Source organism: Prunus avium, chromosome 1, assembly GCF_965620075.1.
Source record: "Prunus avium chromosome 1, drPruAviu1.hap1.1, whole genome shotgun sequence".
NCBI lineage: Eukaryota > Viridiplantae > Streptophyta > Magnoliopsida > Rosales > Rosaceae > Prunus > Prunus avium.
In genome coordinates this window covers 36,299,447-36,311,515 of record NC_142284.1, presented here as the reverse complement: position 1 = coordinate 36,311,515, position 12,069 = coordinate 36,299,447, and the positions used below count along the sequence as shown (strand labels likewise).

The window sequence follows — 12,069 nt, the reverse complement described above, 5'->3', positions numbered from 1 at the left end:
ACTCTGAAAATGGGTGAAGATGATTTGCTGATGTTGAACTGAGATTATATGAGCTTAACATGAGAGCTTGGAGTGTGGGAGCTAAAGACCCACAAGTTTAGCAAATGAGAATGCATGTGCTTGGGTTAGTGTTTGATATGCTTGAGTTTGGGTGTTGAAAATTTATTTTTTGAAGCTATGGCTATGGTGGTTTAATTGTTTGGATGTGATGGTTGTGGGATGCTTATAGCAGTCAAATGAATGAGGTTTCAAAGAGCATGGCTAAAGAAAGAAAAGCTTAAGGATTTTAAGGATGAGAAAGTAGGATACATGGTTGTGATGGCTATTGAGATTTTTGGAGCAGTCAAAAGAATGGGTTAATGGTTGCTAGAATGCTTGCAACGACAAAAGGAAAGGATATGATAGCTACTGGGATGCTTGCTACAACTCAGAGAAGGGTGAGTTCTCATGGTTGCTAAGAGGCTTCCAGCAACCAAGAAGAGTTGGTTTTGCCTGGGCAATGCCTCCCAATTTATAGAAGGTGAAGACTCTCTTTGGTTTCCAATAGGTAAAAGGAAGTATTGGAATCGGCTTGTTTCCAGCGTGTAATAGGGAGCATTGGGACATTCTTATTTCCAGCGGGTAAAGCTAGGCATTGGAAAATGACTATTTCCTATGGGTAAAATGGAGTGCTTGAATAATATCTCATTTGCTCACCCACATTGGAGAACTCCAAGTAATGGGCTTGGACTTTGGTGCTCCCAAGTAGCTTGCCCAAAGTCTCCATTATCCAAGATCTTCCGTAGGCCTTATGGACCTCCGTAACCTTCCACACCACAATCCCTCGTGCAAGCCCTGTAAACCACATGACTTGGGTTCATGTGAACTTGGTAGGTGATTGACATATGAAAAATGTATTATTGACTTGGCATGACATGCACACTATTTCTATATTTATTTAATGAATTAATTCTCAAAATACAACTTGTATTAATGCATGACCAACATTAAATGTTATATTGGGCTTTAAATGTCTTTAGACTTCTTGTGAATTTTTTGGGCCTCAACAGAAGTATTTAGTATTTCTATCTCCAAGTTGAAGCCAATTAGCTCTGGCTTTCTTAGCATAGAAGACTTCTTCCTGTTCCAAAAGGAGTTTGAGTTCCGCATTTAGGTCATGATCCCTACCTAAAAGGTAGGTGCCAAAGGGTTTAAGAGCTAATTGCTCTTGAATCACCAACACTTTATCTTGAGTGTCCTTAAGTTTCTGAAAGAGGTTGCCAAACACTTGTCTATTTCACTGTTTCATTTGGTATTTGAAAGTATTACAACACGTGTTTAACTGTTGGGCAGGATTACCACTATAGCTTTTCTCCCAAACCTAGTTAACTACATTAGGAAAATCCTGATGGGCTAACCACATGGCTTCAAACCAAAAAGCTCTAGGGATTTTATTTTGAGATTGATTACTGGTAAGGAGAATGGAACCATGATTAGATCTTAAAATAGGCATATTCTTGAGCTCACAATGAGGGTAGAGTCTTAACCAAAGAGGGTTAGCAAGTACACAATCTAATCTTTCATAAATGATAGTGTTATCTTTATGTCCATTGCACCAAGTGAATGGAATACCAGAGGTAGTCAAGGAAAAAACTTCACAATCATGAATGAATTTATTAAAATCCATCATAGCTTGAGAAGCAATTTGAGTAACCCCAATCTTTTCTTGGAGAAGACATATATTATTGAAGTCACCTAATAAAAGCCAAGATTAAGGGTTTATTGGTTTTAGCCTAGTTATTTCAGTTCACATCAATTTCTGTTTTGCTTTTTGAGGATATGCATAAACAAAGGTGACTAGCAAACTATTACTAGCGCATGGCCTAGCCCAGCATGGACTGAGAGCGAGATCTCGACTTTTCTGGACAAACTGTGCTCCCCCATGGCTAAGCATTCTGTTAGATAAGGATAGAACTATGGCGTAGATTTTTGTTTGCATTATTGATGTGCGGTGGTACTCTTTTTCCTTGACCGGATTTTCCTTCACTGGGTGTTTTTGATGGCAAGGTTTTAATGAGGCCACATTAACGCCCTCCGTTCATCTGTAAACTTTTATCGTTTCTTTGGTGTTAGTGATGAATGAAATTTTTCTATTTGATCCAAAAACAAAAACAAAACTATTACTGGCATCTAAATCTTGCATTTAACGACCAAGGAAAAATAAGGCTTATATATCAAATCCTTGGATAATCAAGGGTAATATTCCGATATTATCTAAGACTTAAATAACATGGGTACCACCCAAAACTACTTGGAAGCACACCAAAGAAGTGGACCAATCCAATTAACACTCCATGTCGTACAAGAGAAAAATAAAACACCATTTAATGACATATAAGGTCTCTATGTATGCTTAAAAGGAAATGGCAAATGCTTGTATATGTCCATTGAACCATCCTAATGTCATGACACCAAGTATATGTGGTGAAACCAGATAAGCATATAGCAGGCTTAGCGTGTATGGTCACTATACATGCAAGTCGGTTGTGTATGTATCTATAAATGCACAAGGGATGCATTATATATTCATATACCTATCAAAATCTCTTCATTTAATTTTTTTTTTTTAAAAAAAAAAAAACAGAAAAATGCTGAGAAAATCAATTTTCCAGTTCTATTGTTTTCTCTTCTTCCTTGGGTTAGCATCTGCTACTCAACGGGACACGTCTGTCACACCTTTGAAGAAGTTCTTTGTACGCATTGTTAACAATCTGGATGCTAAAAAGCTGGACTTTGAATGCAAATCACAAGAAGATGTTATTGTGCGTAGCCTTGCTGCTCGTGGGGATGAGTTTGAATTTGGATTTCGTCTCGACGTCCAATTAAGCACATACTACTTCTGCGATTTATGGTACTTGAATTATCATGTTGGTTTTCATGCATTTCAAGTTGATGAACAACTTTTGGACCTCTGTGGTGGAGTTCATTGCATATGGAAAGCGCAAGAGGATGGGATCTACTTGTATAACATCCAGCGAGCTAATTGGTTAAGGAAGTATTCTTGGGAGAAAATGGGAAAATGATTCGTAATAATTAATTAATTTAAAGCTGTTAAGACTCAAAGCGCAAAAGCTTTCTTCACATTGTTTGTTTTATTTGTCTTGTAATAGCTTGTTATGTTTCTTCTTAAGTTAATGTCTCTTTCTTTCTTGGCCAAGTTATGTAGTTCCCTTTTCAATTTCTGTTAAGAAGACAAAACAATGCTTATCAATTCCTTGGATACGGATAAAATTCCGATATTGATCTAAGACTGAAAAAACATATAAAAAAATCAGAGTACATGAAAGAAATTGGATTAATTCCGAATGTATGGTGTGGCTGATAGATTTCTCCAACCAAGTTTTTGGCTTAAAAGTGAGGTCCATGAGAGAGAGAAATTAAAGATAAGGAAAGAAAAAAACAAACAAACTTGCTAATGCCAACAAGATAAGATACACGTCCAGGCTCCGTGCACTGTATTTTTCTTCTTATTCCATGGGAAAGGACAGCCAGCATTCCAACATTCACTTATACATATATAGTATGTCATGCAAGCAAATATCCGAAATTATTCGACAAAAAAAAATTTATGCGAGCAAATATCATGTATGTACAATGCACACAAGCATGTGAACCAAGCTTAGGCATATACATTTAATCATCCTAAATTTTAATTTAATACCATTCACCATCTAACCACTCAGTAGTCTCAGCAGAAATGGTTACTATGGATATACTATATCTATATAGCATTCTTTTTCAATATAAAAGCATATGGAATGCATACATATATCTCGATCAAAAAATTAAAATCTCTACCTTCATCAGAATTATCTGAAAGAAAAATGGAGAGATAAGAAGAGAGGAGCAGTATTTCAGTTCTGCTGTCTTGTGTTCTTCCTAGGGCTAGCATCTGTTGCCCCAAGGTGACTCGTGAGCCACACCTGGTAAAAAACATTTCATCCGCATTGTCAACCACCTTGACAACAAAGAGCTGGCCTTCGTATGTAAATCCACAGATGATGTGATTTCGCATAGTCTTCCTCATCGCGGGGATCAGTTTGAATTCGGATTTCGTCTGAATTTCATAGGCACCACCCTTTACTTCTGCAATTTAAAGTACCAGAAAAACCATGTAGTTTTTTATGCATGGAAACTTGATAAACAACTTTTGAGACTGGGGTGGTGGAGTCCATTGCATATGGAGAGCGCAGGAAGATGGGATTTACTTGTTTAATACCCAATGGGGCAATTGGTTAAGGAAGTACGTTTGGAACAATTAACACCGCCATGAGTCCTAATTAGGAGCTGTTAATTAAGATTCATCAAAGGCATAAGCTATAATTTCTTCACGTTGTTTATTTTGTTTGTTTGTTATATCTTAGACGATATTACATGGAATAAAAGAGATGTAAAGTCTCATTATGTACACCTTTATTTTGTGTATGGTCTTGTAAGATCTTATACAACATTACAAGGAATTACTAAAAGTGATTTAAAGTCTCATTAGGTTCTCTTTTGTGTTTCTCTTTTGCTTTGCTTGCTTGGGTTGGGGGGGTTAAGGCGGCCGGTACTCTATGTAATATTGCTTATGAAACCTTGGATAAGGACAATATTCTATTGTTCATCTAATTAAGAAGAAAAGTTTTGCATATATGGGCTTAGCCAAATTGGTTAGAGTAGATGTGCTTCCCATTATGCACCTGAGTTCGAATCCCCCTTCCCTTAATTTAGATTAGATTAAAGTAGAATATCATTTGTATATAATAAAAAAACAAAGCTTTCTAAATCATTATGTATATTTAATTCACACCAACCACAATGTGATTATGTGACCTGACCAACTAGCATAACCCACGTTCGCATTGCATATATACTCAAAAGGAAATGACAAGTTGCCCAAGGCGACGAGCCTGTCACACCCTTTAAGAAGTTCTTTGTACGCATTGTTAACAACTTGGACAATAAAAAGCTGGGCTTCGATTGCCGATCCGAAGACGATGTTATTGATCGTAGTCTTCCTGCCCGTGGGGATGAGTTTGAATTTGGATTTCGGGTGAACTTCCAATTCACCACATATTTTTACTGCAATTTGTGGTACTTGGACCACCATGTTGCTTTTTATGGGTTTAAAATCGATCAAAGGCTTTTGACCCTCTGCGGTGGAGTCCACTGCATATGGAAAGCGCAGGAGGATGGGATCTACTTGTATAACTGCCGATGGGGCAATTGGTTAAGGAAGTATTTTTGGGATGATAAACCCGGTCAAGGGAAACTGATTCTTAGTGATTAATTAGTAGCTGTTAAGACTCAAAGCGCGGAAAAGCTTTCTTCACATTTATTTTATTTTTCTTATAATATCTTACAAAGAATAAATTAAAGAGATGTGAAGTTTCGTTATGTTTCTCTTTAAGTTAAAGTCTTGCTTGTTTTGTTTGGATAGAAAAAACTTGTGAGAAACGAGAATTTGCACTGCTTTGCTTTCACCAGTCATTCATAGACTAACACATGAAAAAGTTATCACAAGTGGCATGCCGTGATTGGCCGGAAATAATAAAATAGTGTTATTTCCGTTTTCACGCAAGTGTTTCTCCTATTTGGGGGTCATCTTGGCCAAATTGAGGATAGTATCTTAATCGATTTAATTTTCCATATTAATATGAGAGAAATTGAAATACTTGTGTTCTTCCTCTGACTCAGAGGATTTGCAGCTGCCTTTAACAGAAATGATGTCAAAATTATGTGACGCTGTGTAACATTTAACTAAGACAGACCTTTAATTTTGCTTTCAATCGTTTTGAGACTTGGAATTGAGAGTCCACAACTAGATATAACAATTGAATATATGGAACTCCCCCCATTTGGATTAATTCCAAATGTATGGTGGCTCAAAAAGGGAGGTCCAGGAGAGAGAAATTAAAGAAAAGGGAAAAAGAAAACTAAAATGCAATTTATATCAAGTTGGCCTGTAAATGCCAACAAGATAAGATATATGCTTCAATGCTTGACACACGTCGAGTCCAGGCTCTCAATGCACTGTATTTTTCTTCTTATTCCATGTACAGGAGGACAAAGATGAAAAGAGACGAACATAAATTCAGAGGAGTACATAAATTAATGGTGTTTTGGGTTCTTTCTTTATAGAGGAAGCTTGGTATATATATTTTTAGCTAGTGTTCAGCCTTTAAGCGTTGAAATCCCCAAGAACTTCAATGATTCATATCACATGAGTGTGACACATACACAAGTCAAAAGAGCTTTCTCATATCATACTACCAATCACAACACGACACATGTCCCTCGGATGCAACCCCAAAAAGCTGATCGATTTGATATGTGCTTTTCATGGTTTTGCTTTGGCTCAAAGATATAGACTAGTTGATTTGTCATGGGTCGACATGTGGCTTTGGTTGACACTAATTGTCGGAATTGGAATAATACACAGTGAGGAAGAAAATGCGTGGAAGAAATTCATTTTATGTTTGAACTTTGATCAACTTGACAAACGAAGACAGCTAAATATATTTCCTTTGAGATTTTGTTCCTCCCAAGTGGATCTCCAACCCTTGAAAGTAAGGTCAAAACCCTAAATCATGAAAAAGGAAAGAAAAAAAAAAATGGTGTATGCAAATGCAAGCATAAAATATGGAGGGCACAAAATGACATGAAATCAATTTCCCATGACCCTTTCGAAATAGCCAAGAGGCAGAGATGGTAGTCTGAGCAATGGCAGAGTGACATGTGAGCCTTGCTTTTCTATTTTGGAGATAATGGATGAAAGAACTGACGGAACATTTTTAGAAGGCAGAGAAAAAAGAAAAAAGAAAAAAGCTATCTATCTGCATTATCAACAACATATCTAGACCCATCCTTGAATATGGGCGGCCTACGTTGGGCCATGAAATTTAGATCCCACCCGAGAATATATTCCACGACAATAACTTTGATGATGGGATCATGCAGAATGGATATATGTAAGAGAATACTAATTAATATTTTTGCACTTTTACGTAGTGATGAGATGAATCTACTGCACGACGCTCATTGGCTATAAATACAGGCTCTGAAGCATTGCATTGGACAAGCCAAACCCAGCGGGGTGATATCTTTATAAATATATCTTATATTAGATATGATGACGACGAGGGAAGAAAGGTCCTACATGAGGATAAAGAGCCTTGTTTTGTAGCCAAGGATGACTTGCCTGCAGCCTCCCAAGGGCTCTCTCTCTCTCTCTCTCTCAAAATATAATGTGGCGCTATAGCTAAGCTTGGTTTAGAATCCTTGTGTGGTCTACAGGCAGTCTCCTTGGCTACCGAGACAGGTTCTTTTATCTCATGCTGGACCTCTTCTTCCATGGGGCAACAGATTTCCACCAGGATGTATTGAGTTTCTTGAGGAACTCATAGATGAGGTACGTGTTTCATTTCATTTCATTTCTTAATGTTTTTGCTGACAATGCGAATCTGAAACCAAATTTATTTAACTGTGACGAAAGTTGTTGTTTGGAGGGCGGTTGATTTATTGAAGATTAATAATGTAGCGGGAACTGATGATTCTGATCATTGTTCTGTTATTTGTATTATTCAATCAAGTTCGAAATGGTCATACTGTTAATCCAAGTCAAGATAGTCATGTGGTTGTTTCTGATGGATCGAAACACTTGGTCTGAAAGATGACTGCACTCTCACTACAAGGGGGTGAGCTCAAATAGGAAGCCTACAATATGACGAGCTTTTATAATAAGGGGCTATGTTGAGGGTTACAATGAGGAGGTTGAATTCAGCAGTACAATAATGATTCTGCACTTGATCGGACGGCTATTAAGACCGCCTCATTGTATTCTCATGTACAATATGTGACCAAATATACTGGCACTACTAGCACCTGCTAAAGGCATTCACAATCGTCCCTTTTTTGTTTGTCGGGTCTATGGGGCTAATCACTCCCGTCATGAAAACATAAAACTCTTCAGTTGAGCAAATAATGTGACTTGGCCCAATTAGCGCAGCTGCAAATTCTAACTTAAATGTATTCTAACTTCGTCATTATGGTATAGCTAAGATTATAGGCGCTCTTTCACCTCCACCTATGTGAGCAGAGATTTGAAAACTCCAGGCACCTAATAAATATTTGTGTAAACCCCCTTCCCCAATCGCTCATACTAAAAAAATGTATTCTAACTTCAACTCTTGTAAGAAATAAAAAAAATCTCTCAGTATCAAACTGAGCCGTTTAGTGACGATTTATAAAGAATTCCCAATTTGTTTTAGTAATTGCGTCGTTGCAACCTTCACATCATTTATTTCTGTATTTTGGTTCTGTTTTCGCACCTGACATCATCAATTCGAGATTTGAGATATATAGAGCCATAGCGCTCATATACAAACATTTGGTTTGGTCATTTTACGCACCTAAACTGCAAGCGCAAATCCCTTCGTCAGGGGATTTGCAATTTACAAAAACAATGGAGAAGTTCGTAGACACCAGATGCGAAATTCACTGATAGCGGTCTCAAGTTCCTAAAGAAAGTTGGCATATGCAAAGCAAGTTCTAAGAAGCATTGTCTTGCTCAAAAATGACAGTCACTGGATTTGCTTGATATCTGTAATCTTTACCCCAACAACATTGCTTTTCCATGGAAGCCAATTTCAAACAACTCTGTTATTCCTGATCAAACCACTACCAATCTGGAGACACGGTTTGAGCAAGTTCAGATGGAGTTCAAAAAATGAGCAGTGTCAAGGTTGCACAAGAGCTACATGACCCTGCTGTGAACTAGACCTCAGAGGCCTGGTTTTGCAGTAAAGAAGCACTACACTGGAAAAGTGTTTCCAAGCTTTTGATTAGGAACTTAATGACTACATTTTGGTACCTTATTGATCAACCTAGTATGGCTCCTCCTGATGAAACAGCTCACAAATGTATAGGTGTAACAACATCTCAGGCGCAAGAATTTGAAATTGCAAATACAATCGCATGCACATTGAAATTGACAAAAGCATTTGATGAAAAAAGTTGCACATATTACAAAATTACTATCAATCTGTATTATTACGCAGCCAAGCCACCATTTTTCCAAACTCCATATAGATGCCAAGGGGGAAGTAGTAGATTTATACAGCGTCTTAAGAATACATGATCACAAAATATGTAAATATGGGGTTCAATGACAGAAGTAGAGAAGAAGTCGCATACACAAAGTGAAACTACAGATCATGCAGGCAGTGCAAAGCTGTGTTCTGTCCAGTGTGGAGGATCCGCAACAATACAAGTATCTGACTTCTCAAAATCACCAACCTAGAAAACAAAACAAAACCCATGATGAATTTCTAACCAAAAATCAAAGTGATCAAAGTATACAGAGTAAGATAGGCTCTGAATCGAGAGAGTGGTTAGTTTACCTTCTCTTGGCAACTTGGGCAATGATGATATTTATGCCAGAGACAGTCGCATGAAGGCAAAAGAAAGCAGCATCCAAGAAACATAGGCATCATGCAAGCCACAACAGCTGCCAGGCTTGGCTTTGATCTGGGATTCAAACATCAAACACCATCAACGATCAAAACCAATTTTCAACCATCAACAATAACATGAACAAACACCAAAATCTCCTGCGCCAAAAGAAATCCCGGAATTTACCTGACGTGGGTAAGTCCGGAATTACCACAGTGAACGCAGTTGAAGGGAGCGGGAGTGTCTCTGTAAATGGTTTGGTGGATAGGGATACCCTTCGGGTCGCCATAGACGGCGTTTGGGGGGATCGCGCCTGCTTGGTAAGGATTCTGTACAACGTAGAACGGAACGCCCATCACCGGCTCGTCCACCTTCGACATCTCTCTCTGTTTTGTTTGTGAGTGGGGATCGATCAAATCTTGTGATCTTTGTGTTGTGAGGGGTCTGGTGAATCAAATTGAAACAGAAATTGGCTGATTTCACAAGAGAAGAAGCAAGAAGGGGTTTTTGAGCGCAGATGGAAATTTTGTTCTTCTTTTTTTATAATGACTAGAATGTCCCTCGGGCTCTATGGGATTATTGACTTTTATATTTCTAGAAACCATGAAAGTTCCAAGTTCTTACTTAGATTCTCCGTCACCTCTTAACTTCCATCGAATTTCCTCTCTCGTGCTATTACTGCTACACGTATTAATTTTTTATATAATTGTTTTTTGTTTTGTTTTTGTTTTTGTTTTTTGTTGTTGTTGGAAGGGCAGGCCCAAACCCAAAAGCGTTGCACCAATTTCAATGTTGGGCTTCCAGTTTCTCAACCCTGGACTGGACTTTTATATGAACCTAACTTGTTAGTTTACGGTCAGCGGCATGAATTAAGAGATGTAATTGTTTGTAATTGTCAATTAACTTTAATTTCTTTCCTTTTGATTTATCCAGGAGTACTAAACTATGATAGATTTCCATCAAGTGATTGTTTTTAAACACTTAATGCATTGTACCCTATTGAAACGACCAAACACAAAGAAAATTTTGCAGGCAACAAGGACATGTGAAATGGGATGGCTTAACCAATCCCATCCCATCCACACCAGGAGTCCCACTACTTAACACTCGTTGCCGTATTGATATTGGTCATCCAAAGCCTTCAAAACCCTCTGTTCATCCTTTTTTTTCAGGTACATTTATTTTTAACTTTCTTTCTTCGTGAGCAAATAAAACCAAATTCCCTTGGCATTAGTGCAATTGCTCAAGTTGGGCGACCGACACAAGTTAGCAGCTTAAATATCTCTTGGCTTGTCTTATTTTCTGTACTAATTACCCTCATTCAAATTTCAACCCATTGCTCTCATCGTATGATTTGGATCCAACAACACAAATGTGAGATGGATGTAAAAAAAAGCATATTAATTTATAGAGAGAAGAGCAATGTAGTGTAGGTGCCGTGCAAGAAGCTTTATATGGAGCTTCCCTTCCAATGAACACAATCGACAATATAAATAAACTGCGTGCGCACCCCCACCCAGCAGCAGGAGCGAGGGAGGGAAGGAGGGAGGGAGGGAGGAGCACGTCTAAGACCACTAGCGGATGTTCCCTTCCCTTGGCCCCCTCAACTCACATAACTCATCGCTACATGTGCAGGGAATGAATTGGAAATCACGCTCAAACATACCCAATATTTCATACTTTTTATATAATCTTCCTTCCATGTTGCTAATCTAGATTTCAACCCTAATGTGATGTTTCAGAGAGAGAGAGAGAGAGAGAGAGAGAGAGAGAGTGTGTGTCTTGTACATCTTGACTGATGCCATGATTCCATGACCTGCCATAGCACTAAGTTAAAGCTGAACAAAGGCCCATGGGGTAATGCATATGTTTTGAATAGAACCCAAAAATAATAAAAAAAATACAGGGTCACTACACTAATATTTGTGAAAGAAAAGCAACAAACCAGCCATGTTTGACCATAAGTACACATGCAGTATGGCAATTGACTCACAGTACCGATGAGTGTTTGAAAATAATACTTTAATAACAATATTGCTTAGCTTCTTTCCAATTCTGAGCTTGGAGTTTGGCTTGTTAGGGTATACGATATTTTTTCTTCTGTTTAATGAAAAGAAAGCGGCATGCCTTTGGTCATGAAAAGTGGGACATCTTCTTCTTGCTTAGAGAAATTTGAAATTAAATTAGATAATTAATTAGCAAGAATTTGAAATCCGTGAGATGGATTTCCAAATTTGCATACAAATACAAAAGCAGTGGAACATCCCAAGGACTCTCCCCGCTGGTCATCGCAGCAGAGGGAATATTAATGCAGAGAGAGAGAGAGAGAGAGAGATAGAGTTTCTGAGTTGCTGAGTTGGTGTCAGGAGTAAGACTGGTAAAAGTAGGAGAATAGATTCCACAAACAGGAAAAATCCGAGTGATATTGGGTCTCAAACCTCCCACCAGAGCAAGCTCAGACCCTAGCTAGCTCCCTCCCAATATTCCCCACGGCCCCCAGCCATCACCCATCTCGTGAACTTCATCACAATAAAAAACTAACACAAACCCCATTTTGCTTAATTTATATATTCCGCACCAATAATATTTCTACCT

General features: G+C 38.1%; 2 protein-coding genes and 1 long non-coding RNA gene across 3 annotated transcripts; 2 read left to right on the top strand and 1 right to left on the bottom strand.

Annotated features, from left to right (window-relative positions):
* The first annotated feature begins 2,627 nt into the window (after nucleotides 1-2,627).
* LOC110760204 (S-protein homolog 1-like) lies at nucleotides 2,628-3,062 on the top strand. The gene has a single exon (XM_021962435.2). It carries the CDS (start codon nucleotides 2,628-2,630, stop codon nucleotides 3,060-3,062), a length of 435 nt encoding a protein of 144 aa, XP_021818127.2.
* Nucleotides 3,063-7,121: 4,059 nt separating this feature from the next.
* LOC110760210 (uncharacterized) lies at nucleotides 7,122-8,737 on the top strand. Its single transcript, XR_002527234.2, has 2 exons — nucleotides 7,122-7,432; nucleotides 7,517-8,737. It is a non-coding gene; the product is annotated as an uncharacterized LOC110760210 (long non-coding RNA).
* Nucleotides 8,738-9,010: 273 nt separating this feature from the next.
* GILP (GSH-induced LITAF domain protein) lies at nucleotides 9,011-10,089 on the bottom strand. Its single transcript, XM_021962440.2, has 3 exons — nucleotides 9,661-10,089; nucleotides 9,423-9,549; nucleotides 9,011-9,318 (listed from the first exon to the last, which is right to left on the bottom strand). Exons 1-3 carry the CDS (start codon nucleotides 9,852-9,854, stop codon nucleotides 9,235-9,237), a joined length of 405 nt encoding a protein of 134 aa, XP_021818132.2. The 5' UTR covers nucleotides 9,855-10,089; the 3' UTR covers nucleotides 9,011-9,234.
* Nucleotides 10,090-12,069: the final 1,980 nt, after the last annotated feature.